This window comes from Scophthalmus maximus, chromosome 2 (genome assembly GCF_022379125.1).
Source record: "Scophthalmus maximus strain ysfricsl-2021 chromosome 2, ASM2237912v1, whole genome shotgun sequence".
NCBI lineage: Eukaryota > Metazoa > Chordata > Actinopteri > Pleuronectiformes > Scophthalmidae > Scophthalmus > Scophthalmus maximus.
The window spans coordinates 25,788,166-25,816,140 of record NC_061516.1 but is presented as its reverse complement, the minus strand read 5'-3'; the positions used below and the strand labels follow the sequence as shown (position 1 = coordinate 25,816,140).

Genomic DNA, 27,975 nt, shown 5'->3' with positions numbered 1-27,975 from the left:
CCCTTTAAGTCAAATAAACCCCCAAAAAGGTTGATTTGCCCCCCCCTCCCGGCCCCTTGAGGCCCCTGGGCCTGCGTCCTGTTATGCTCACCTCTGGCTGCTGCCGCTGCGCTTGTAAAGAACCAGCAGGGGGCAGCAGGCGCTCCCCAGAACCGCGACGCCGCCGCTCACCTCGCTCCACGAAGAAGAACGCGGACTCGGGACGGCGCAGGGGAACAACTCCTCCTGTTTACAACAACACGATGGAGCCGAGACGGTCGACTGCGATCCGCAGGCGCGCGTTGCTCGCCGGATTCACGCTGTGCGCTGTGCTGGGTGAGTGTTGACGCGCCGCCGGGGCCGAACTCCAACTCCCCACACTTTGATTTCGCCTCAGTGGAGGAGCAGGAGGAGCAGGAGGCACCAGGTTAGCCGCAGCTAGCATCCCGTGGACGGGGAGAGACGAGCCAACAACACCGCGTAACGTGTTGTGTCCACACGCTCATCCACAGGTCGCGATCCTTTGTTCACCTCCAACAGCTACAAACAAAACACCGACACCATCTTCCTCCTCCTCCTCCTCCTCTTCTTCTTCTTCTTCTTCTTCTTCTTCTACCTCCTCTTCTTCTTCTTCTTCGTCTCCTCCTCCTGAACTCTCTTTGTACACGCGTCGAGGTCACACGTTCAGACAAGATAAGAGCTTCTGATGAAGCGAGTCGTTAAATTGACTCAAATCTGAAGGGGGTCTGGCGTACGGAGTCGGGGGGCACCGGGCTGCCGCCCTTCACGGCCCGGTGCTGTCGGGACCCACCGGGGGGGGGGCCGTGGAGGAGGAGCGCCTCGCCTGCTGGTACACGTTGACACATTGAGCTGTGACAACGCGTCGCTGGGTGTGTGGGATCTATGCCGAATTCAACATTATATCCTAGCGATGCAGGAAATGTGTGCAAGTGTGCCGATTTAGCACAAGCACCTTCCGCAGTGATGACAAGAGTGTTGAAATGTCAGGTTTTCCAATGGGGCGTCGCTGGGCGGGCGGGTCTCTACGTGTCGCTTCACTTGACGGTGACCAGCAGCGAATCACCTTCACGCTTCTTCTTCTTCTTCTTCTTCTTCTTCTTCTTCTTCTCTTTTACCGTAATAAACAACATCATTATTCACCTTCATCGTTAACCAACAGCGACTGGAGCCGGAAGTCAGCGGCTCCACCTCCTGCGTCCCGGGCCAGAAGATCTCACAGTCACTTCCTGTTTGGATTATTGTCTCGATTAATCGATTAGTCGTTCGTCGATGTTCGTGCAATGTCAAACTCCCAACATGATGTTTAGTTTTGTCCACACACACCAAAGACATTCGGCTCACTGTCACAGAGCAGCAAAGAAAATATTCATATTCATATTTGAGAAGATGAAATCAGAGAATTTGGAAAAAACGACTTGAACCGATTGATCGATTATCAGGATGGTCGGCGATTCATTTAGTGATCGATTACTAATCGATTAACTGTTGCAGCTATAATCTTTACCTGCACCTGCTCATAAAAAGTAGCAACTAGAGCTGCAACATTTAATCGACTACTAAATTAATCGCCAACTATTCTGATAATCGATTAATCGGTTCAAGTAGTTTTTATGGCAAAAAAAACCATGTGAATATGTTCTGGTTTCTTTGCTCCTCTGCCACAGTGAACTGAATATCTTTGTTGCGTGGACTAAACAAAACATCATGTACGATCGACACCGTATGAACCGAACGACTGATCGATTAGTCGAGGAAACAGTCGACAGATTGCGCGACTATGAAAACAGTCGTTAGTTGCGGCGCTCGTGGCAACACAACTGCATGTGTGTGATTTTGATCGGTATTTTGGTTTTAAAAGAACCAGATTTACTTTAGACATTTTGACACTAAGCTTCGTCTTTTCACTTCGTGTTACTGCTGCTCACACTGAAGTTTTTTTCCAAACTACAATATAGATATTAACATATACATATATATATTTATATATATATATATATATATATATATATATATATATATATATTTATATAAATGGATCACATTAAGACTTGTAGGATCAGCTCCAGACCGAGGTTTTTTTTTAGATGTTAAAACCAGCAACAGTTTCATATGTATTTATATATATATTATAACTTCCTCCTTGACCCCAGTGTTGAATAATACAAGTATGAAATTGAGGCTCAGCAAGTTTTGGAGCCTGGTGGTGTGTTGACATCTGACTGGAGGAAGTGGACGACAGGCTGTTTCCCCTCTGTGCCATATTGTGAAATTAATTTTTACACGACTGGCCAACTCTTATTGCTAAATGTCACGTTAGACCCCAAAAAATGGGTCTCCCAGGTTTCGGGACTCCTCTTGTCGTCCATTGTTATTTCAAAAAACACTTCCTGTATCCCAACCTTCCACATCGCTGCTCGCCACTAAATAATTGCGCTGTTGCATCTGTTGCAGTCACTTAACACAATCTCTCTCTCATTCATAATTGATTTCATCAGTCTCCTGGGGGTTGGGGGCTTCTTTCCATAAATTGAAAACCTTTTGTGATTTGAAGAAAATTAAACAGGATGGACGTGTCTCAACTTTAATTTAAAAAAAACAACAGAAATGTTAACAAACAACTTTATTCGGGTTTTTTTTCTTTTCATGCAACTGCTGACTTTATGTAAACATATTAGAAATACGCATCAGGTCGATGCTCCAGTTCGTCGCCCGATTCTTCCTTTGTTACAGTTAGTGACATAATATCTTCTCTTAATTCTGCAACAAAAAGCCCCAAGTCGTTTTAATATTAATCTGCTCCTCAAACTGGATTCAGTGCATTAGTATTTTATGGTCCTAAGAGATACACACCTCCATCAACGTGGCTCCCTGTGCTATTTCAATACGGGGAACCTGCATGTATTTGCGTTCTGATATAAGAGAGACATTTTTTTTTATTCCAGTCGCCAAACCCTCGTCTGCCATCGACATATACGCCGACCCTGAGGTGATGGTCCAGAACGGCACCACGGAGATCCTGCGCTGCACCTTCAAGTCCAACCAAGTGGTCAGCAGCGCCACCTCGGTGACCTGGAGCTTTCAGTCCAGTCAGCCCGACAATCAGTTCTTCAAAGCGCCGTACGTGGTGAGTTCCGTCGCATCCGCTCCGCCGCAGATTTCCCACAGCTCCGGGACGCTTTCCTGCGATTGTGTTATCTGCACCGACACTCGGAGAGAAAGGCCTCAGCCGCTGCTTCGCGCTCATTGTCCCGACGTGGCTTCAATATACACTGGTTCATGTTACTGACACCTTTTTGTTCGTGTGTTGTTTTTATGCATTTATTTACTTGTGAATTTGTCCTGTTTGGTTTCATCTATTTATTTCGTGTGTCATCTTTCTTTGAGCATCATCATTTTATCTTCTTTTTTTTTGTGTTCATGTTTATTTTCATATTCTTGTAGCAGACGGAAGAATCAATTATGACGCTGCTGATGTCAATACTACATACAAAAATCAATACTCCCCTCCATACGACCATGATTCTATTTGCCTCACACCAACATTTGAAAGATATTAATAACCATAGGCGCTCTGTGAGATTCAGACCACCTAAGGATTTATTTTTCATTGTGTTGCACCGGCAGCACAATGTAAATAGTCTCAGCAGAGAACCAGGAAGTGTGTGTGTGGGGGGGGGGGGGGGGGGGGGGGGACTCCACCTCTTGTTTGTTCACAGATCAGTGCAGTTGGGGCGGGGGGGCGTGGCCACCTGTCTGCTCTCACACTCCTGCAAACATAATGAGTGACGTGGCCGCAGGGCAGAGTCACACACACACATTCTTCACATGGAGTTCGTCCACACGAAGACGGCTCAGTTTGTAGATGCATCCCTCTGTGTTGATTTTTGTGAAATGATAATGACTCTGTGTGGCAGTGACGTAAAAAATAACTTTCTGATCATTTTAATGTGAGCGTAGTGTTGTTATTAACCCGCATTTTTTTTTTATGTTTAAAAGAAGGTAATCAGAAGCGAGGGAATGTCTTTCGAAAAAACCTTGTTTATTCGCTCAGGTTGAGTCGCTTTTTGCCTCTTTTGTTGTGAAAAACGGTTAATGCGCAAAACATGAGATGGAAACAACTTAGTGGAATAAGTTCTGACGTAGCGAACACATGACTGATCAGCTGTTTCCTGTCGGACTCCTCCGAGCTCTGGTTGCGTCAGAGCCGTCGTCTTAACGGCCTCGCTGCCGCCGCGGCGTGTTTTTGGTTTGCGACTTCTTCTTCTTCTTCTTCTTCTTCTTCTTCTTCTTCTTCTTCTTCTGTTCTACCGCAGCCGTGTTACGGTCGTCCTACGTGGCCTCTACCGCCGCGTTCTGACCAAACTGCTCGAGTTCATTCGCTCCAAACCAGCTGACAGAAAAAGTCGCGTAATCTGCATTTAACTTTCCAAAGTTCAAAAAGAAGAAACACATCTTCTGTTTCGGTTGAGGCCGCCTGAAAATAGACAGAAAAATACAAGGAGGAGGACAAATTGATTTCCAGCTGCAACTTCCGACCCGGAGTTCGCTGATTCCACGAATTCCGAGCTACAATTGAACGCGGCGGCGAAGTTACGATTTTTTGTCTCTTGTGATTTTTAAATGGCGTCTGCGGCCATTTCATCCGTATCTTCCTGTTGATTTTTTGTTTTCTTGTTTTTGTCAAACAACATGAAGAAATGATGCCGTCAGCCGGGCGGCGTCCCCTCTCGCTCCTGAACCAGATGTTGGCTGCGATGCAGGTTTTTGTTTTGTTGTTCGGGCTGCGACCTGGAAATTCCAGCATTTGCGTGCGTGCGTGCGTGCGTGCGTGTGAACACGCTGTGCTGAACCAGGTCAAAGAAAAATCCACAATAGTCAGATTTAGTTTTCTGCTTTTATCTGCGACTCTGCTCGGTGTAAGCGACGGGGGAAAGATGGCGGCAGGATAAGGAGCTTTTATTTTATAGCTATTACATCTTATTCTATCTGGCTTTTTCTTGACTTCTTGATTTTGTCACTTTTATTAATAACAGCTGTTGTTTTTGGAGCGAGGGAACATTTGGGTACGGTTCAACACAGACGTTAGGGAAGAACCAGGAAAACACGGAACAGTCGATGGATGTGTTGCTGCTCCACGTCCTGGTTATTAACAACTCATATCATGTAAAGCTGTGTACTGTACATACGGTATTGTGTCATGCAGCTTTAGGCCTTTTTTTCACTTTGTTAAGCTTATTGATGGTCGAGGTTCTTGTACAGAAGCTACTTCAGAGTCAGTCTCACTGGGACACGTGAATCAAAATCAAGGATTTTTAATCTGATTATTAACGTAAAACATAAAAATCCACAAAACCAAAACCTGCTCATTTAGACTGTGACACACTGAAATTAGTATTTTCATTGGTTTTGTTTAAATGTTAAAGAACCCTCCCAGTCACATTTTAAAGAATAGAAAAATAATCTGCTATGCCAAAAATTTTGTTTATCATTGATTACCCAATAAAAAGTTTTTTCACACCTGCCGTCCTCTCGCGGATGCTAATTGCCAAAACTTTTTTGATTGGAGACTTTCATGTCTATCATCATTGCAGTTATGATGATGTAATAAATCCTCCATTTCCTCCTCTCGTAGATTTTCTACTTCTCAAACGGGATGGGATTCCCGGGACAGGACGAGTTCAAGGAGCGAGTGCGGTTCATCGGCGACATCAACAAGCGGGACGTGTCGCTGCAGCTGAGTCCGGCACAGTTCAGCGACAACGGCACGTTCTTCTGCGACGTGAAGAACCCGCCGGACGTGACGGGGACGCCGGCCCGCACCGAGCTGCGGGTGGTGCTGAGAGGTCAGAGTGACCGGTGCTTTCAAATGTGCTTCCAGTGACTGAAAGAGGCTCCGTGTTAGACTCGGTTGGCGGATTGTACCATTTAGGATTAATGAAAACCCGGCAGGATTATCTTTTAAACCTTCTCTGAACCTCGGCTTAATCATCTCTAAACCGTCGGGTGTGTAAAGATTAAAGGAGACACGTTTGGCTTTCTTCAGTTTTTCCTTTTCTTCTTGTGTGTTAGAGTTTTTTTTGTGAATGTAAAAGTTCTACAAAGTAAAAAGCCTTAAGGGAGTTCCTCTCCCCGACAGAAAACTCTCTGCCCCCACTACGCTCCTGAAACGCCTCGTCGGCCGTCCGGGGGCGATACTCCTGTAACACGGTGACATCACCATGTTGCGGACGTACATAAAAGCGCGTCTAGCGGCGAGTCTGCAACAGAGCGGGGTAAAAGAAGAGCGAGAGAACCAGAGCTGCCGTCGCAGCCGCAACGCGATAAAGAGACCGCAACGTGGGTGGTTGCACAGTAGATGCGTATTTCCGTTCCTTTCTTCTTCTTTGTTTTTAATGGAGGTTGGCAACCGGCGTCGTAGGTGCCCCTAGTGCTCCGGAGTTCTCTCTGTTCTCTGACAGTAGCAGATATTAGAGACTGTGGCTGGGAAAGGGAAAGAAGAGAGGAAAATCACGTTGACGTTATAAAGATGTAGTGAATGTTCATATTTAAAAAAAACAACATGTTCTTCATTTTGATAGGTTACAAGAAGAAGATGTTCACTTGCAACGTCAACGCAACGAAGTTAAAAGCAGCATTTCAAAGATTTAAAAGTGCATAATCAAAGAAAACACACGAGATGTTGCGACGTTTTTCCGCCATCTTTAGAACTCCAGGAGACGTGACGATGTGAACCGATGGACGACATCACTCTCATCGTGGCGTCGGCCTCAGGCGAAACCTCGAGAACTTCCTACGCGCGCCGGAAGCGGTCGGCCAATCGCGACAGAGTGGAGCCAGCTGGCCCAATCGGAACGGAGCAGACTGGGCTTCCTCGGGAGGGCGGGGCCTTAAAGAGACAGGAGCTAAAACCAAGTGTTGTGAAAGAGGAGCTGCAGGAAACTGATGTGTTCGCTGAACATTAGAGCATGTGAACCTTTTCAAGCAATAACCCAGATCAAAAACATGAACCTGAACGTGAGCAGAATGTGTCTCCTGTAAGATCTTCCAAATAGTTTGATTGAAAGCTTTGAATTGAATCTGCAATGATCCAAACGACACGATTTTGAGCCGAGGCTAAACGCCGTCGTCTTAACCAACAGTCGACAGTCGCCATGTGCGTCACAGCCGATGACAAGTTGATCACCCGACGGCGTTACAGCACCGTGAGACCTGATGTAGATATTTAAAAAAGCCAACTCGCAGCCGTCGCACACGAACATTCCTGTGATATGTTCTCAGTCGTGCGAAGACCACGAGTGCGTGTGGCGGCTTGTTATCGTCACGTGTCATCAGTTTGTGGCTTTGCCCTCCAGGTGGGACTCTGTGTCGAGATCTCATCTGTGTGTTTGTCAGAATATGTTTGTCTACTTCTTTCATTTTCTTTTTATCTCGCAAAGAACTTCCTTGGTACTTTTCCAAAACACACACGGCCCTTTTTTCTTTCCTGGCGGGCGGCCAGGTCTCCGCGACACTCCCAGCGACGACGCCTCCCACTTGACCGTCAACCCAAAGTTTTACCTGTTGGCGTTATTATTTATTATACTTTATTTATACAACATTGAGAGACAGGATGAAAAGATGCTGATCTGGCTTTCATCCAGTATCTCATTTCTATACTATCATTAAAAAAAAGAATTGGGATTTTGAATGACAATTTTAATAATTTGAGTATTTTTTTTAATTATTATTATTTTTAAATACGGTAGAAATAAACTTTCAAAGAAAAAGAAAAGAAAATTAGTCGGGATATAATCGCGTTGCATGAAGTGTGATGGATGCGTATAAAGATTAATAACTGTTGATAACTGAAATAATGAATTACAAAAGTACAATTTTTGAATATTTACTTAACAGAGAATAATCTTTTTTTACATTCCAGCAGACATTATACCAACAAAGCACAATATAACTTAAAATTAATGAATTAGTAAAACAATACGCCCCCCCCCCAAAAAATATAATTATTATTATATTAAAAGTTACTTATTTTCGGTTAAATAACATTCAGTGCACCCCTAGATAAAATATAATATAATATAACATGATATGATATAATATGATTTAAAATTATGTAATATAACATAAGATTTGTAAATTCTTGTTGCTCCCTCAGGGATCTTTTGGGTGTTTCTCTCAGTTTTGTACTTGAGATTTAGAAAATGATTTGTCAGATATTTCGGAACCAAAGGAATCTACGACTGTCGAGTGAGATAGTCCAGTTGAACACAACCAACGTAGACTCGAGATGGTTTTGAATACATGAAGTATCGGTGTGAGAGATTAAAATACTTTTTGTACTTTGTTTGTGTTTGTCCGTGTCCAGAATCTGGAAGCAAGATGATGCTTATAGTCGGAGGAGTCTGTGCGGCGCTAGCTCTGCTCGTCCTCATCGCCGTCAGCGCCTGCGTCGTCATGAGGCTGCGTCACAAACGCCACGAATATGAAGGGTGAGTGATGACTTACTAATGAGATGTGTTATTTTTTGACCGTGCCACAAAACGGCACACACACTGACTCGTCCGGTTGGTGGTTTTAAAAGTTATTTAGCTGCTGCAGCAAGATGAGGAACAAAAAAACAGAACTCGCTTTCAGACTCGTACTGACGTCCGGACATTTTCCCTGAACTTTTCCAGAGGCGCTGTACGTGAGAACGACAAATGTCGCTCTGGAAAATTTTCTGAATTGTCTGGAGCCAGTTTTTCCGAAAACATTTTTCCGCGGTACACGTCTGAAAGCAGCTTTTAACCAGAAGGGGGACGAGGAGGCCACATGAGAGAACTTTGCTGTTAACTAGAGATTTAATCATCAAGCCGTAACGCTTCGCTAACTCTTTCTGCATGGGAGCAGGGTTCTCTCTCTCTCTCCGTGTTCTGACGAGCTGATGTTATTACTAATTATTAACATGTTGGTTAACGACATTGTCAGAAACTCAGTTTTCGATGCGTATGCGCTGAACACTTGCCTGTTGGACGCCGACCTCACATGCTCCAGCCACTCATCGCAGAGACTGTGTGTAAAAGATGGACGACGCGGCGGCCCCCCGCAAATGTGAAGCCAAATCATCTGCATCGCCCCCTGGTGGCTGGCTGCAGTATATGTCTCAAAGCCCCGCCTCCTCCATGCTAGCAGATGGGACATGGACCAAACTTAAAAAGTCAAATTACACGTTAAAAACATTTTTCTTTTAAGAGGGTGTCTGTTATTTCAAGTAGTTCTTTTCACACTGATTTAGGATCAGGTGTAAGTTTTTTCCAATAAATTTTATTTTGTTATTTGATGCCATAGAAACTGAATGAAACATAATGATTGACACCCGAGAGACTGACTGGCGATCCGCGGTAACTCTGCAACTAACAATTATTTTAATCATAGATTAATATATAAATTATTTTCTAGATTAATCGATTAGTTGTTTGGTCCATACAATGGTGAAAAAAGTTGATTGTGTTTCCCAAAACCCCAACATGATGTTTTGTTTTGTCCACACACCAAAGGAGCAGAGAAACCTGAAAATATTAACATTCAAGAAGCGTAAATCAGAGAATTTTTTAAAAACTACTTGAACCGATTCTGATTATCAAAATAGCTGCCGATTAATTTTGTAATCGATTCCAATGGATTAACTGTCTCAGTGCTAATCCACGATCTACTACTGCACGGACTCTCCAAGATGGCGGCGCGTGTATCCGGGATGTTTTAGCTTCATGTTTGTTCAACGGGAGGAGGCGGGAGACGCGTCGTCCATCTTTGCGCACAGTCGTTGGTTCGTCCCGTTGAGAGGACCACGCGTTAACACGAGAGACGCCGTAGAGAGGAAGAGGTTGGATGATGTTTGCTCTGGTGCCAGTCACGTCTCCTCCATCATCATCACACTGTGTTAACACCACTAACTCCTCATCAGCATGTCGGCGGCGGCGGCGTCTCCTCATCGTCCGCCATCTTCTTTTACCACTAACACAACACAAAACTAAACGCTTGACTTCCTCATCAGTTCCTGTCGAACGAATAGACCTTCACCAGCTCTCTTTTTTCTTTTCTTTTTTTTGCTGTTGCTGCTGTTGAATCATGTTTAGTCAACAGAGACGCGTCGAGGTGTTTTGTTGACACGGTTCCGTCTCGTTGAAATGACACAAACAGGCCTCGGATCAGTTTTAAGATCATGTAGCCGGAGTTGAGTTTCTCACGTAGACTTCCTGTAACTGTACATTCTGATGTGAAGTGTCTTTGCTCGAGGTGCACCGATGATGACCTGCTTTTAAAAAAAAAAATAAGTGTATCAAATCTGTGGACTGAATAATTTAATGGAGGGACGGAAGAATCTGTACTGAACTTTAGCACGTCAGCTTTCCTCATTCATCATTCACACATCGTCTCCACTGTGGACCGATGAATATCTAAACTCTTTAATCTTTAACCCAGCAAATCAAAGGTTCTCCATCATAAGTGAGGTTTGATTTTACTGATTTGGTTTTATGGCTGCCACTAACGATTGTTTCGATTATCGAATGATCTGTGGATTAATTCTCGATTAATCGATTAGTTGTTTGGTCCATGAAATGGTTAAATAGGTTTCCCAAACCCCAGAGATGATGTTTTGTTTTGTCCACACACCAAAGATATTCAGTTCACTGTCACAGAGGAGCAAAGAAACCAGACATTGTTCACATGTCAGAAGCTGAAATCAGTGAAGTTTGACTTTAATAAAAAACGATTTATTCGATTACAAAAAAAGTTGGCGATTCATTTAGTAATCAATTACTAAACGATTAACTGTTGCAGCTCTACTCCTGACTCCAGTTAACCTTGTTCCACACAAGCCACACTGTAAATGTTTGAGTTATGTATCGAGTACGGACAAGAATGAGTCACTGATTTGACTTTTATCGCCAAGTAGGTTCCCACATACTGTACAATTGATTTGTTTCGGTGATTTGGTGCATAACAAACATAGTAAAAAGTAAGGGGAAATATGAAGCAAATTAAAGAGCAAGAACTGGGAGTACAAGGGAAAAGATAAACACGGGAACTTAGCAATGAGTGAAACAAACTGTACAATGGCTTCCTCCCCTTACATATATCAGAGCAATAAATAAAAACAAAAACAAAAGACAAACTCAGAAGCAGCAGTTTCCAAATTAAGTGAGATAAAAAAGTTCTGTTCAGAGAATGTGCAAAAGAAATGTTTTAAAAAGAGTTTGAAATGTTAAGTCGGTGTTTACTCAAATTCTTAAACAAATTATGCATAAATGTAGGTAAATCAAATTTTTCTCGCTGATCTGAGCCTCAATCTGAGAATCTACATTAGCTCCACGTTGTGATTTGAGACCGAGACATCATCACTTGACTGTAAATCCCATCATCAGTGCTCCTCTCGCCCTCTCACGCTGCTCATACACTTTGTTTACATCCAGTGTTTCATGTGCTCATCCCTCATTGTCTCTCTTTTATTATTTCTGTCTTGTCTTTCTTTTTTTCTGTCTTGTGTTGACTGTGCACCAAATGAAACGCTCCGACACCTAAACCCCTAAACTAGATGTACGTCCTTGGAAAGCATGAGCTCTCAGGCTCTGCAGCCACGAAAGAAGGCGGAGTCCGGCCTGGAGGGCTGCAAGAGCACCATCCCCCTGGGTCCACTACAGGTACGAGCCGGGGCGGCGCCAAGTCCAGCGGCCGCCGCCGCCGCCGCCAGAGGCGTTGAATTCAAGTGTCCCGTGTTTTTGTCCGCACGAGCCTGAAACGTGCTCCTTTAACGCTCATACGATGTGATGAAAGGCATTTAGTTCAGAACTATATAAGAACTTAAAGCCACAGTGTGTACTAATCATAAGAACTTATTCACAGAAATTGAGTATTCACATATGTGTTCATATATGTATAATCAACTCTGAATGAGTTAAATATAGTGACAAGAGGTGGACCCGACCGTGTGAGTCTCCATGTTTCTACGTGGTGTTGAATACGGTTGTTGCACAATCGCTCCAGAATACGCCACTTTTGCGTTGAATTTTCAGACGCTGCCAGAAACGGTATTAGTGGTGCACCGCCATAAAGTGTCCCCTGTCGGGCTCTCAGTTTGTTGTAGTTTGCATCTTTACCACCAGATGCCGCCAGAAAATTACAAAAATTACTCACTGGGGCTTTAATTTAAGTTATAGAGTTTGTTTTTGTTGCATTTTTCATATTCATCACAAGGTGCTATTTCTAAGAAAAACAAAGCAGCACAAACTTTTTAAAATTAGAGCCTTTCACAGACATATGGTTATCAGCGCTTATGTTAACTGATATGAAATCTTAGATTGCATAGACTAAACTATGTGCATTCATGTTTACATTTTACGTAAAGTTTAATTACGTTTGTTTTCTTAAATCGAGTTCTGTATATTTGTGTTTTCTTTATATTTATACTTATTTATCATAAAGTTTATGGTCAAACTAAAATATCAAGCCTCAATTACATGTCTTTGGCATGCAGGTTTGCAAACGCAAACCCATGTTAGGAATCATGGACAGATTTAAAACATTTGTCTTATAGTCATCGGCCCATCGGTCAGGCTGTAGTTGAAACAAAAGGAAAAAAAACAGAAAAAGATATGAAAGTACCATAAAAATGAACAAAATCTAATTTCACACTAGCACCCGTTCTCTAATGTTTCGGATCCAATCAGACTCTTGATACCTGATATACTGTAAGTACACGATGGTTAAAGAATAAAAAATGTCCCTATGTTCTGTAGATAAACTAATTGATTAACAAACTAATTGTTTCATCTGAACTTCACACAATCACCTGTGTGAATGAGAAGTTTTCTTTTGCCAAAAACGAAGGAAAAAAGAATCTGACCAAATCTCTAATTATAAACTTTTCATAATTTAACTGCAAACCTGTAACAATGCGTGTAAAAAAACAACAAGGTCCTTTTCATATAAATATATGATGTTTCTCTTGTTGTTCTGATTCATCTGAGTATATGTGTCCTGTTCTGTCTCTGGTTGTGTTCCAGGGCCCGGTGATATACGCCCAGCTGGATCACTCGGGCAGCAAAAACTCGTTCCATAAGATGGAGCCAGTGGTTTACGCCGACATCCGTAAAAACTGAAGAGGAACTGGGGACCAAAACAGAAAAAATAAGAAAAAAAAGATTAACAGTAAAGTATCAGACCTCTCTATCAGCTGCTCTTGGGAAGGGTGGGAATATTTCAACAGGGACATCATCGGTGCAGTTTTTTTTACATTTTTTATTATTTTTTAATCACTTTTCCACTGAAAGCATGAAGCTGTTACATGGTATAATAATGTCTCAAAAAAACACTCCGTCACATCAGCCTGGAAATTGTTCTCCGACACAGGGATCAAAGTGAAACTTAACAGGAGTCGTTCCGTATGTTGTTTTTTAATCTTCGTGCCTAAAAAGAAGAAACAAGTTCCGCAGACTGTTGCACCAGCTGAACACCAGTTTGAGCTTCAAGCGTCACGGCAACAGTCGTGTGGAAAAAAATCTGAACATCCCACGGAAATATATGATTTTTCTCTTCATATAGGAAAGAGTAAACATTTTTTCCTCTTTGATTCAGCGCCTATGAAGGTGATGTACTTTATATATTTTAAATAATTTGCATAACAAATATGAATCGGTGTTATGATCCTCACTTGGCCTCAGATGCTCGTTCTGATCCCTCTTACAGAAATAACTTTGTGTGTTTTTATTCATGGAAGATGCCTTCAGTTGCAACATGTCAGATGCCCCTTCTTGCATCAAAATATGTCAATGGGATTCAGATCTGGCCTTAAATTATGAAAATGTTGTTGAAAAACTCGTTTATTTGCCTATATCCGCTTTATCATCGGGCGCTGAATCAACAAGGTGAAATTTGTTGGAAAAAAGTCAATAATTTTGTATTGGGTGTTCTTCATTTTTCACAACCGTTTGTCAGTCTTTTACAAAATCAACACCAATCCTAAACAATACTACAGTTTGGGTTTTTTTAGTGCAAAAACTGCCGTTTCCTTTGAAGCACCATTCAAATGAAATGGGAGCGGGAAAAAACACTACTAACGTAATGTACAGTATCCTGTCGCAATGTGAACTGGCTTTATGATGCTTCACGCATTTGCCCCCGACTAATATACTTTGGACGAGGACGGCCGTACGGCAAGCGGGTGTGGTCATGAACTGAACAAATGTCGTCATCTTTAACAAAGACGAACAAAAGTCTCTGGGGGGAAAGAAAATCAATTCCAATGCTGCGTTCACACCAACGTGAATGGGATCTTCGCGTCAACTCGCTAAAGCTTTTTGTCACAAAACCTAAATATGAACAAAAGTGAATGAAAAAAAATTCTGTTACAAAATACCAAGTTTGCACGTCAGTGTCATAGATGTAAAGCGAAGTCTGTTACAAACGTTGTGCTCCTCTTGTAAATATGAAAGAATCTCGTCCAATGGTTTTATCCATGGAGAAAACCCAGCAATTTGTTTTATTCTAACGGAAAAAAAGGCAGAGGAGACGCGAAGAAAATCCAATCTTTTTTTATTTGTGATACGATACAGTCGTCTACAACATATTAAACCATCGCACCTCCGTCACCTCCGTTGCAGGTGTGTGTGTGTTAGAAACTCCAGCTAGTGCAAACACTGAGCCGAAGCCGCCGCGTTGAATCACTAATGTATTGATTTTATTTTGAAAAGGGGGCAACGCTCACATTCACGTTTGCATGCAGTTGTAATAATAACATCCACCGGCTGCAGCTCGGTACTCGTCATCTCGTCGTAGGAAGCAGCAGAAGAAGAAGAAGCCGTCCGACTTTGTGTGACTGTGAATGCCTCAGTGTTCCTGTAAAGTTGTGGCGTGTTGCCATGGTACTTTTTTTTTTCTTTTTTTAAGCCACTGCCTCCTTTTTGATTTTTACCTCAGTTGAACGTTTTGTGAAACAAATCTTGTGCAGATGAACACATTGGCCCAGCAACAACAAAAAAAATGTAAATGTTCTGCCTGGTTACAAGTGTGATTTTGAAGATAAGATTAAGATAAAAAAGTATTTAATGCTAGTCGTGATAACATGGGCAGTTTAGTTTCCCAGCGTAGTAAAACAAAATGTTGAACTGAGGGGAAATTAATCCTCCTATGAAAACATGGGAGCTCTTATTTTGTTGGACTAAAAAAAAAAAACCAAAATGCTAAATACACTGTTTGCATGCAATGTACTAACAGAACAATCATTACTATGCGAATATCCGTTGTCTCCTTTTTTCCATCTACATATTATGTAAAGCTCTTTATTTTTTGCAAAACTAATGGGCCAAATATCTGATGTCAACAGTAATATTAGGTCAGTTCTCTTCTCGTGCTTTGAAGCTTTAAAATGCATTCCAAATTTTATTTTCCTTTTTGTGTTGAAGCATTTAAAAGCCAAAGTTTTTGTCGTCATTCTGTTTTGTTTTGTTTTCCGAGAATATTCGTGTCGCATCCAGTGGAAATTGCCTTCAGCTTTCAGCTCCTCATTCCGAATGCAGTAAACTTCCTCGCTGACCAGTATTTGTATATATTTCTTGCTCGTGTAAGATAGTAAGATAGATTGTGCTGTTTACTGTAACTCATTCCAGTGCGGTGTGGCTGTGCAAGTCTTTTCCTGGGGGGGGGGGGGGGTCTGTAGATGTCTAGAAAGTTGGCGGCATGCTTAAATGTTTTTCTATCTCTAGTCTTAATTATTCGTGGACGGACGCTCGCAAACGTGTACGCAGCGCCTGCAGGAAGCGTCGAGTCGAAACCGCTTGAATTAAAACTTTCTTCAGTCAACAATATATATATATATATATATATATATATGTGTGTAAAATAACCACTACTTAATGTGACATTTATTCATATCAAAACCAACAAAGCCGTGGTAGAGGACGTGTCGCCCCCTTGTGCTGAAATCGATTGTACAGTTGTGAACGTCGGTGATAATGTAGGTAAATGTGTATTTAGCGGGTTTATGAAAGACCTGACAACACTAAACGCTTGTGGCCACAGTAGCTGTGGGGCTTGTAACGCACCTCAATGAACAATCTGTGGATAGAAATGAACTTTATCATCAACCACATGACAGAAATGTCTAAGAAAAACACTCAATAAAATTAAAACAAATAATTAGCACTTTGTGTAAACAAGTTGATAGATGATGCTAGCGATGTTCCGATCATTTTATTTCTCTCCCTGATACCAACACCTGGACTTAACTTCGCTCCAAATTAACAGTTGCTCTGTGCCGACACGGTTTAAAGAGCAGCGAAGAAGAAGTGATGTCCGGTAGCGTAGCGTTAGCGTAGCATTAGCGAAAGCTAGCGGCAACTTTCAGCAATTTGGCGATATGTCACGCTGGATTGTGCCGTTTTATTTGGTTGGAACTACTTTAAAGACGTTGGCATCAGATCGGAACATCTCTAGATGATGCAAACTTATATTTTCTGTGACGTTTTTCACCGTGTGTTAACACTACCATGCAGCTTTAACGTGCCTAATATGTGATGTTAACACGCTGGCGTTCACGTCGTATAATTCTAAAGCGCAACAAGCCGCCGACTTGTTGTTCCGAGTGCGAGTTACTTGGAATTCTTCCAATACGGACATGTCAACATGCTACCAGGTACATCAAAATAAGGTCCAGTCGTAACACGATTCATTCGGCCGGTCGTTGAACCATAACAACAAAATAAGCTAATTTAGGCTGTTTATCGGACTGCGGCTGAACACATGAGACAGAAACTCCCTGCGACGGAATATCGGACGTTTTTTTCCTGTACGCGCATTGAAATGTTTTGCAAGAGGAAGCCTGAACGTGTTTTGGGGCGTGGTCACAAATGTTGCCCCCGTAACCACGCCCACCAGTGATATCACAGAGTTACAGGCCACGCCCTGAACTGCACTCAGTGAGAAGAAGTTAGCAAAAACAAGATCTCCATCGGCTGCGTAGTGTCTGTATAATACGCGACACTTGTATTTACATTGAGTGTCTTTACATATCATGCTAGCATGTAGCATGTTAGCATGATGAGTTGGCTATAATGTCAACGAACGGTTGAGTGACGGGAGCGCTGTTGTTTGTTTTGGGGGGGGCGTCCTCATTCAATGGAAGTTTTGGTTGTGGAAGTTTTGAATTTATTATCACTATATGAACACTAAATAAAATAATTTATAAATTCAAACACTCCACATTAATAAACACAAACTATAAAACGCCTTTACATTTTCTTAGAATTTGCTGTAGGTGGCGCTAAAATCAGAGTCATTGTGATTCGTCTGTCGGAGACTGAGGAATGTTTGTTCCTGCCACATTGTGTTGGTGAAATGTGGAAAATCTTTTTCACTCATTTTTTATAAATGACTGACATGATTGTACAGCCCATCACCGTTTTCCTCTCATTTTCCATTTTACACTCTGGTCTACACATATAATCAAGTCATTATTACCGTGAATTTAAGCTCTAACTTCTTTCAAACTGTCTCTCCATCGCGGCTTAATAAAACTTATCTACCCTGAACACTTACATTTATAAACCTTCTACCTTCTGACTGAAGAAAATCTTAATCCGGGGCATTTCGACGCAGTCGTGCGGACGCCGTGCACTCGTCTCCCAGGCGCGTCTTTTCTTTAGACGTCCGAGTCTTTTCTGTCACTTCCTGTTTGTTCTCTCCTTTGTCGGCATGTATTTTTCCACGTGCTCACCAAAAAGACAAACCCATCCTGTATGATACCGAAAAACCTTTTCACTGCTGGTCACTTTTCTCCCGTCCGGTGACTCGTTTAATGCTGTTGTAGAAATTGTGATGTGTAAACTATAAGTTATGAACGATTTTCCGGTTTTGGACCCGAGCTCGCGCGCCAAACGTTTTGGCGACTGGGGTGAAAACGCGCTGCGACGTTCACTCACTCCGCTCGCGACGAGTCTTAACGCGCGCTCTCGGCGTGCTTTTCGATGGTAAATAGTTGTGTTATGTGAGAATTGTTTGGTATGTTATGTTGTAAAAACCTGCACTATGTCTTGCGTATCGGAGACAACAAAATGCCCTGTGATATTCTTGTTTTTTTTTGTTTTTTTTTCTTTCCGTTCATCTCTGAACGACCTCGGCCTCCTTGTTTGTTTAACGTCCTTCAAAACTGGAATGTTGTACATTTAGTGCCTTATACATTTCATCAGCTAACTTGAACATCTGCTCAAAATAGAAAAAGATTAGATTCATTTATTTTCCTTTTATTTTGTATGTATTTTTTATACACAATATCGCCTCAGTATCCACTGTTCAAATTTTATATAAAACCTATTCCTGGCCAATCACCAATGTGTTTGCTCTGATTTGTATTGTCCTCACCGAACTGTAAACTGTTAAGATTTAATGCTTTAGGCATAGTTAGATTTTTCTCAGTCATATAATCATCCAAATCCACAAATAGTCTCTGTTTAAAAAAATTAATAAAGTTAAAAAGTCCAGATGCAACAATGTTAAAAGAAACTTTAACTCAAACTTATATAAAAGGTTTTATAGAATCTTTTAAAACACAAATATTAAAAAAATGTACATACAGTTTTTTGAGAAAACTCTCAATCATTGGATTATTATTGTTACTGATGGTTTCATGCGCAACATTTTATCATTTGTTGGTTGAAGTGAAGCTCATTTTGATACTTACTACAGAACTGAAACTAATAATTGTTTTCATTATGGATTAATCTGCTGGTTGTTTTCTTGGTTGATTGAATGAAAAAAATTGTCCGTGACAACCACAGAGTCCAAAGTGAAACAATAACACATCTGAAAATCATTAAAAGTTGAAATCAACTAAATCATTAGAAGAAAAAGCAACTCGAACCAGTTGAATATTCAGTATTTTAATATTTTGATTCCTATCAACTGACTAATTACTTCAGTTCTGCTCATTTTGAAAAGTCGGAGCATTAAATATAATTAAATCTTCATATGCAATGTTTGCAAAAATTCAATATGTGAAATATATTAACGCTGAGGGCGTAAAAAGTGCAGTTATTCCCTCTCACATGTAGAAGAGTAACAGTGTCAAGTGCAGTACCTCAGATCTCCTCAGGTGAAATGTGAAATGAAATGATAAATAAATAAATAAAAGCTGCATCGTCTGTAGATGAGCAGCAGGAGGCAGAGTTGGTCCGCGCTCGTCACTGTCCTCCTCCAGCCTCCCTCAGGGGAATCCTGAAAAAAAATATATAAAATACAGTTTTTTTTAAAAACACTGCTCGTCTCCACACGAGCTCAGTGATGCTGCCGAGCTGCAGGGGGACGGGAAACAAACAGTGGGAATCACTGTGTGTGTGTGTGTGTGTGTGTGTGTGTGTGTGTGTGTGTGTGTGTGTGTGTGTGTGTGTGTGTGTGTGTGTGTGTGTGTGTGTGTGTGTGTGTGTGTGTGTGTGTGTGTGTGTGTGTGTGTGTGTGTGTGTGTGTGTGAGACACCGCATACAGCATAGTAAAGGATGACATGACTGAATGTGAAACCAAAACTCTGGAGACGAGCAACACCAGGTGAGGCTGCTTCTTATTTACTTATTTTATTTCTTTACATTATTTCATATATATATATATACAATTGTGAAGTACTCGTGCTTCAGCCTTCAACAATATTTCAGCAGAGGGTCAGTGCCCAACCCTTTCAACCATGTCCCACAGTCTTCATCACTGGATGTGAAAGCCGCCTTGGTTGTCATGGCGATGGATCAGTTGGCTCACACGAACTCAGCAGCTTTTTCTAGATTCGGCTGCGCGGCATATTTTAGTGTTTTGGTCTTTAAAATGTAAACATCAACCTTCGATCTCAGAAACAATGTGAGTCCCGACTCAAAGATCTCTTACTTTACCAGAGCTTTCAACCATAACAAATACAGACGCAGACTCTTTGTCTTCATCAGGATGTGAAGATTAAGTAAATTAAAACCAGCTCCACCTCGACCAGGTGCAACAGTTGAAACACTGTCCATACTAATTATAGATTATATCAGAAATATACGTAATATTTCTATAACTGAATGAGATGAATGGAGTGGTACTGAAGGTTAACAGTGGCTTTGACATACTTAATGCACGATAAAAAGGCAAATGTGTGGAGAAGATTTTACATTAAATAAACATGCTAAATATTTGTTTTATAGATTTTAAATAAAATGATATCCTATAAAGAACTGCAGCTAAAACATGAATGCATCAATAACAATGATAATAGGCTACTATAGTACAGTGTAATAATACAATAATCTGGCATGGGACATCCTGCATGTACTGAGTACTTTTACTTTGAAGGTGCATTTACTAATGACATTTCTGTACATTTACTTCTTGTACAAGTTTACATGGAAAATTATACTTTAAAAAAACAACTCGCACGAGAGTTTGCAAACAAGTTTGCTTTGTCATTGTGGATCTGCCAAAAAATAAACGTTTATTAAACTTGATGTAACAGCAGTGAAAAGAAATGTCATGTGTGAACAAGACTTAAATATTGATTTGAATCTTTTTTTTAATAAAAACATTAGTAAAAAACTCAAAGGTGATTTTCTCTGAATCATAACATTCCTTTGCTCAAGAGCACTTGGGAGTTTTTTCACTTCCTGGTCACGCAGCCGGTGGAGACGCTCTGCAGACAAACTCATTGTCTGAACATGTGAACTTCCATCATCATTCGTGACAGTGCGGCGCAGCCACAGGACGGAACCGACTCCACACACACTCGTGTCTCCGACTTCACAAAATTCCATCAACAACTGCCGCCGGCGTTCTGCTCTCGCTGGCCGGAGATGAGGAGAACCGAATGAAACATTGTCAGAACAGATTCACATCCATAAAAGGTTCTTTTTTCATCTTCACATGCATGACACATAAAACACGCGGGGCAATCATTTGAACTTTGAGGTCAAAGACGTTCAAATGAGCCAAATTCCAAAAGGAGATCCAGCATCCAAACTATTTCTGAAGACATCATCCAAATAGAGTTGGAGTTTGTACTGTAGGGTGAGGAAGAGGAGGAGGAGGAGGAGGGAGGGGGGGGGGGGGGTCTGGACTTCCCAATCCCCTTATAAGGCGTTTCCATGCGAGCGGTGGGAGTGGGGAAGAGGATATTCTCACAGGATGTGATGGCTGCACGGCAGCCGGAGCCGGAGAGCGATGTGGAGGGACGAGTCGGCCGAGGGTTGAGCTGAGCTGCTGCTGGTCTGCTGCTGGTCTGCGCTGCTCGTTATCGATCTGTAGGTGGGTGTGTGTGTGTGTGTGTGTGTGTGTGTGTGTGAAACTCTGAGGATGTGAAATCGAGAGGGTCAGGAGGTTCTGCAGAGTTTGTCATCAGCTGTAAGTCAGGTAACTGTTCATCAGGAGTCTCATGTGTTGGTTGTTGTTGTTGTTGTTGTTGTTGTTGTTGTTGTTAGAGTACAATATGAAAATACTTTATTTACAAGTAAATCTCCTGCATTCAAACTTAGAGTAGATGACTAGAGTCATTTAACCATAAATCATGATGTACGTCCATATTTCCGCTCTCATCTCTGCAGGTACTTATTCACTTATTGCTGCTGTTACTTGAGTAAAGCATCTTGATCCGTCTCCTGCGTACAGATGTGAACACGCGTGTTTGTACAAAGTGGAAAATCAACGTCAAAGAATCTGCAAACTGCATTTTTATTTCACTTTTTTTTTGGTATAGTCTTAAAAAAACAAGTATTGAAATAATCTGGTGAGGAGAGGACTTTTTAAAGCTACAGACAAACAACATATATATATGTGTATATATATATATATATATATATATATATATATATATATATATATATATATATATATATATACTGGCAACATGTGTTTAGAGAATCAAACGTAAATGTCATTCTGCAGAGAGATGTCTCCACTGACTGATATGTTTTCATTTGTTTGTTAATATCGATGCTTCATATAGTTTTGTCGCTGCTGGAACAAATTTTAACAACATAAAAATATATTGAACTTTTATTATATTGAGTAATATTTAGTCCAGGTGGTTCCCACAAAACAAATCTGAGCAGAGAAAAAGATGAAGAAAAGCAAAGTGCTTGTTTCACAAATTCTTTTCTGTTTTCATACTTTTATATCGTCGGCGCCTCAAACTTGTTTTTTTGCTGTGAAAAAGTAAAATATTTTCCTCTTAAATATTATGAGGTGTCGTTTTACTTCTGATCATGAAAAACAACATTGTTTTATCAGATTGTAAATTGTTAGAAATGTTTTAATTCTCCAAATTGGGTTTTTTAATCTGCCTGCAAAAGCAAATAAATCACAGCTGATTGGACAAAATTAGTTTTAAAGACTTTAAATGTATTTGTCTTTTGCCAACAAATGCGAATGTTTCTCAGTTGCACTAAAAAAACATGTTTTTTTCATAGAAACGTGTCTGCGACGGCTCCAGATCTGCTCCGAGTTTGGTTTTTCGTACTCGCAAACATCGCACGAGGTCGCGGCGCTGAAAGACAATCAACCTTTCAACGTTTCAGTCTTCAGACTCTAGTTAATCATCGAACACGAACAAAAATACTCAACTTGAAACGGAAAAAAAAGCAGATGCCGTTTGTTCACAGTGACGATTTGTAGCGTTTCTAATTTTACAAACCGAGCCGGGGATTTTTTTTTTTGCAGCAGCAGCAGCTCTGTTGTTTAAAACTCATCGTCACCATCCCCCCGGGGGGGTTTTACATCACTCTGATTCTACTCCCACATTGATCTGATAAGCAAAGTTTCATGTTGTCGACTGGAACCTCCTTCTTTTTCCACGACGGCTCGTAAAACCGAAAAGCCGACGCTCTCTGTGACAGAAAGCCCCTCGTGTGCCGCGTATTCTCCGGGCAACAAAACAGCCCCGTCATAGGTCAACATGTCACAGAGTAGGTAGGGCCACTTCCCTCTTCCTTCCCATCTGGTGTCGCATCACCTCGCCGCCGGCTTCCTGCATTCGCGTGCGTCTGGTCTCAACTGATGTGGACTCTCCCTGTGCCGCTGCAGAGCCATGGCCACGTTCCAGCTGCTCTTCCCGCTGCTGCTGGTCAGCTGCGGGGCATCCGCCAGTCCTGCCCGGCAACTCCCTCCATGCCAAGTCGTAAGTAAAGCACACACACACACGCGCACACACGCACATTCCTCACATATCCAGTTTAAATAAATGTTGAACACACAGTTGCTTTTTTATGGACATTCATCCCATGCCGGTTTATTTTCACGGGTTGCCCGTGGCGACGGACATGCGGCACCTCGTCCGTCAGGTGCTCGAGGTGTTTTCAGATTTAACTGTCGGCGCAGATGCAGTTTTATTTGGGGGGGAAAAAAAGGCTTTTTGACGGCAGTGCAGATGTGTTTTTATTAGTTTGAGCTGTCGAGCTTTTCATTCCTGGTGAATCGCGATTCCGGGTTCATGCAAACTCAACTGGCTGCAGTGGCTTTAGTTTCTCTCGTGTCTTTTCCCACAAAAGACCAGCAAATAAGAGCATCGAGGCCTTCTGCTGTGGTTTCCAGCCAACAGGGCCGTCTGCCGGTATTCGATCATAAATTCATCGTGTTCAGACGTAAGTAACTCATTGCCAGTCGCACTTGCAGTGATTCTGACTGTGAGGGATGAAACTTCACAGTGTTTCCTTTCAAGAGAGACCAAGAGCCTGCATGTGCCCTGAGGGGTTCCAGAGCAGCATTCAGTTTTATTTGGGATACGTCTTTGTTCAGGTGTCTTTGACCAGTTTAAGGGGAACGGCTTGTATCAGTTGGCGATGGGAAAAAACCATTGAGCGACACGAGATGTCTCAGCTGGGGCTTCTTCCGAATCGGTGAAAAGGTTTGAATCTGAGAAAACATACGATCAAATCTGACTAGAGACGCACTGAAATTCAAAGGATGGATTAAGAACAAAACAAAAACCCGAAAGTCCAGGTATGAAACTTTGCCTCTCACTCTGTTTCAGGTCATCTTTTTCTAAAAATAGCCCGATACCGAAACACCACGTTTGTTTAATGTGGTGTTTGCCCGTTTCTATAAATATCCAGACATCAACGTCAGACACCGGACAGACAGTGAACATGTCTCTGAGGACGGGTCGTCCTTCACGACGAGCCTGGTAACAGATAACAGATATTCTCCCTCTCTGCGGGAGCTCCTACATTTCTGGACGGCTTGTGATCGATAAGAAATGCCCCTATCACAAACATACCAAGAAGATAAATGTGCACTGGGCCTCAGCGAGAGAACGGAGATACGAGCCGCTCTACACCGGGAGGTCACTCATGTGGTTTCAATTACAATTCGAACTTAATAACTTCATTATTCGAATCTCTTGGGGGGGAAAAGGAGGAGAAGATGACGAAAACTGTAATAAAGATGTAGTTTCTTCAAACCCAACAATCTTTCCAATAAAAGTTTAAGAACTTGACGGGAATGGGAGCTTTGCCATTTGTCAATAAATAGCAGGAAAAAATTTGGGTGTTTCTGTTATTAGAACAACTCCCCATCATGAAACCTCAGAGGACTGTCCTGCTGCCAAGAACCAGCCGTCGACTGACTCATAAATCAGCCCTAATTCAAACATTTGGCCCGTGTTGTGTCATGATCAGGCAAACCTTGGCAGGGAGCCGACATAATCAGACTGTTTGTCTTTGTCCGCAGGTCCAGATGGATGTGCTCTGCAGCGATCTGAGCCTCAGGAGCGCACCGGTCAACCTTCCCCGCGGCGTCCAAATGCTGGACCTCTCTCGTAACCAGGTGCAAAACCTCACCCGGGAAACTCTGGCGTTCCACACCGACTTCCGCCACCTCAATCTTCGCTCGAACAAGATCCACGCCATCCAGCCGGGCCTCTTCAAAGACATGACCGATCTGAAAGTTCTGGATCTGTCCAAGAATCGCCTGAACGTTTTCGCTCTTTCCAAAGTCGGTGTCGGGCCTCTTACGACCGTGGAGTCACTCGATCTTTCCAGCAACGGGCTCTACACGGGGATGTCGGACTACTTCCTGGCGGATTCTCCCTCACTGGCGAACCTTTCGCTGAACGGCAACAGCATCACCAAAATAGCACAAAACACCTTCAGTGGCTCTTTGTCCTTGAGAAGGATCAGCCTCCACAACAACGTCATCTTGGAGATTGAAGACGGAGCTTTCGAATGCCTGCATCACCTGACCGAACTCGATTTGTCCAAGAATTCGATCACGTGCATCACGGACTTCAACCTATACAATTTAAAAGTGCTCAATCTCAGCAAGAACAGCATGGAGCTTTTCCAAAGTGCATGCTCGACTCATTTGTATAACCTGTTACATCTCGACCTGAGTGAAAACAAAATTCTTTACTTTCCATCTCTCCCCAGAGCCAACGTGCTCGAATATCTCGATATTTCACGCAACCACCTCCAGAGCGTCAACGTCTCGGGGAGTCCTGAGAAAAGGAATAATGTTTTTTTAAACCACCTTAAATACCTGGACATTAGTTACAACCAACTCCAGAGCGTCCCGGAGTCCTTCTTTTGCCTTATGAGATCACTCAAGGTCCTGAATGTGAGCAATAACTGTATTGCCGAGTTTTCTCTCACTGTCGAAGGCCTTCTACCAACGGTGAAGATTATCAATCTCAGCTACAATTCACTGCGCAGTCTGACGTTTGGGGAAAACACTCTGCAGTCGCTGGAAAAGCTTTTCTTACAAGGAAACGACCTCACCACCCTGGACCAGCAAGTATTTCAGAGACTTCCAAATATCAACTACCTGCAACTCCAGCAGAACAATCTGGAAATTTGTGACTCGCAGCAAAATCAGTACGAACCGGCGCCGACGGACCAAAACCAAGAGGTTCCTCCCGGTTGTGTGTCCTTTTCTTCTGTTCGCAACTTGCACTTCCTGTACCTCTCTGAAAACGACCTGCAGCATCTGCCTGCGAACGCATTTGCCGACACGCCTCTGAAGTTACTGGACCTATCGCTGAACCCGGGCTTGGACCTGGACAAGGACTCCCTCTCTGGCCTCGAGCACTCGCTGGTTCACCTCCTCCTGAGGGAAAACAACATGTCCAGCCTCAACACAGATCTGTCCTTGCTGTCGAGTCTCAAACACGTAGACCTGTCCACCAACCAGTTGACCTCCCTGCCCGAGTGGAACAAAGAGTCCTCCATTGAGTCCTTAAACCTGCAGAACAACAACCTGGTCACCCTGGAGTACAGCACCATGCTCGCTCTGGAGCACTCTCTGAAAACCCTCTACATGGGCTCCAACCCCCTGAACTGCTGCAGCAACCTGGGCTTCCTCCACATGGTCCAGCGCTCGGCCGTGGTCGTTCCCGACATCGAGATCGTGACCTGCGTTCACAAGGACTTCGCGGAGCCGGTCAACATTGAGAAGTTGACCGCGGGAATGTGTCACGGATCGGGCACCTCCGCGTACGTTGTTGTCGGTGTCCTGGCGTTGTTGGTCGTGATGGTCGCGTTGGGGCTCCTGGTGAGACGTCACCACGCAAGGAAACGAAAGCGCCACAGAAGCTTTAGCGCGTGACATGAGTGAACGATGCACATGCAGGACCATGAAGAAACTCACACTTGGAACTGAACAGATACAAGTTGAATGTAGTTGAGGATGTGGTGTCACCCGAAGGACAGTTTAAAGGCCTTGACTTGACATGGGTGTAACACTACAATCTGAGTGAATAAATCCAGATCTGGGAAACGTAGAAGAAGCTGAGTTGGGTTTTTGCAAAAAGCAACCACAACGGTTCATCGATGAAACACCTACAAAGTGAAATGGACAAACGTATTGAAACCAGAGCTTCTTATGGAAATTAGATTCACTTTGTTCAGAACTGTTTTGCATGGACTTCAACAAAGTTGAGAGGAAGTTGTTTCTGCGGAGTTCGTAGGAATCAGTGACTTTAAGCTAAAACTGAAGGACACAACACTATGAAACGTCAGGCAACAAAACGCTTGGATGATGAAGTATGATGAGATGAAGAAGCACTTGCAGGCTGAGAGTCAGTCAGGATGTTTTCTTATTTTTAAACAGTCCAAACCGTCCTCGAACTTTTATGTAGTTTGCACTTTATATTTGCCTTTGACTTGTTGTTTATCTTGTTCTATATCTGTTAACACTAAGAAATGAATAATACTAAAATTTCGAGCTGAGTGTATGTTGATATAATTTATTTTTTTTACTTTAAAGACTAAGCTGGATATTTGTACTGATCCCAGACCTGTGCTGCTCCCACCAGACACAACAAGGATGAATTTGACGTGAAAATGTTTTAATACCCGTTTCGGGTGAAGTTAAAAAAACTGGCCTAAGCACTGACATTAATAACTGTAATACTCTGATACAGAAGTACAGTATCGTATTGTTTTGAATGAAGAGATGAATATAAACTCCAGCACTGTATAACACTGGGATCCACAGTTTCACACAATTTTATTTCTAAAATCATTATTATTGATATTATCTACAAATCAATTGAAACGGTCCTGTGGTGTGATTTCTTTTTTTTGTAAGCGATGTCAGATATAATTTTGTACCAAATGAAAGACGTTTTCTACACTTTAAAGTTGTGTGAGAAATTATTTGGGTGACACAAAAAAAACACTGTATTGACAATAGCTTATGTATTGCCTGGTTTCCTGTAGTTAGATGCACATTATGGTGAGATCCTGTTAGACGAGAAGAGTAACAACACCCTCATGATGAATCTGTAGCTACTCCACAAAGAAAAGGGGAAACAGCTCCACTGACTGTACGAACAAAATCATCTGAAAAAGGAGCTAATGAACGCATTAGTCTGATTTGATTTACTTACTAACTCAAACTCTACAATTAGCATACAGTTAGCATACAGTTAGTGTACAGTTAGCCTACAGTTAGTTTACAGTTAACCTAAAGTTAGTGTACAGTTAGCGTACAGTAAGCATACAG

At 42.3% G+C, this 27,975-nt stretch overlaps 2 protein-coding genes across 5 annotated transcripts; both read left to right on the top strand.

The window, feature by feature from the left end:
* The first annotated feature begins 159 nt into the window (after nucleotides 1-159).
* mpzl1l (myelin protein zero-like 1 like) lies at nucleotides 160-18,356 on the top strand. The gene is made up of 6 exons (XM_035625541.2): nucleotides 160-315; nucleotides 2,943-3,124; nucleotides 5,633-5,843; nucleotides 8,363-8,486; nucleotides 11,573-11,678; nucleotides 13,041-18,356. The coding sequence occupies exons 1-6, from the start codon at nucleotides 243-245 to the stop codon at nucleotides 13,134-13,136; spliced, it is 792 nt and encodes a 263-aa protein (XP_035481434.2). The 5' UTR covers nucleotides 160-242; the 3' UTR covers nucleotides 13,137-18,356.
* Nucleotides 18,357-21,130: 2,774 nt separating this feature from the next.
* On the top strand, nucleotides 21,131-27,610 carry lrrc32 (leucine rich repeat containing 32). Of its 4 annotated transcripts, none has more exons than XM_035626251.2 (3): nucleotides 21,131-21,285; nucleotides 23,059-23,152; nucleotides 24,703-27,610. In XM_035626251.2, the coding sequence occupies exons 2-3, from the start codon at nucleotides 23,063-23,065 to the stop codon at nucleotides 26,572-26,574; spliced, it is 1,962 nt and encodes a 653-aa protein (XP_035482144.1). In that variant the 5' UTR covers nucleotides 21,131-21,285; nucleotides 23,059-23,062; the 3' UTR covers nucleotides 26,575-27,610. The 4 variants fall into 4 exon arrangements, with proteins under 4 accessions (XP_035482144.1, XP_035482145.1, XP_035482146.1 ...); XM_035626252.2 differs by having other exon boundaries at nucleotides 21,134-21,281; XM_035626253.2 differs by having other exon boundaries at nucleotides 21,147-21,381.
* The last annotated feature ends 365 nt before the right edge of the window (nucleotides 27,611-27,975 follow it).

Coding starts and splice junctions, on each gene's coding strand:
- lrrc32 (XM_035626251.2), top strand. CDS start 23,063: ATGGCCACGTTCCAGCTGCTCTTCCCGCTGCTGCTGGTCAGCTGCGGG. Junction 23,153..24,702: donor AACTCCCTCCATGCCAAGTC/GTAAGTAAAGCA, acceptor CTTTGTCCGCAG/GTCCAGATGGATGTGCTCTG.
- mpzl1l (XM_035625541.2), top strand. CDS start 243: ATGGAGCCGAGACGGTCGACTGCGATCCGCAGGCGCGCGTTGCTCGCC. Junction 5,844..8,362: donor GCTGCGGGTGGTGCTGAGAG/GTCAGAGTGACC, acceptor GTCCGTGTCCAG/AATCTGGAAGCAAGATGATG. Junction 11,679..13,040: donor TCCCCCTGGGTCCACTACAG/GTACGAGCCGGG, acceptor GTTGTGTTCCAG/GGCCCGGTGATATACGCCCA.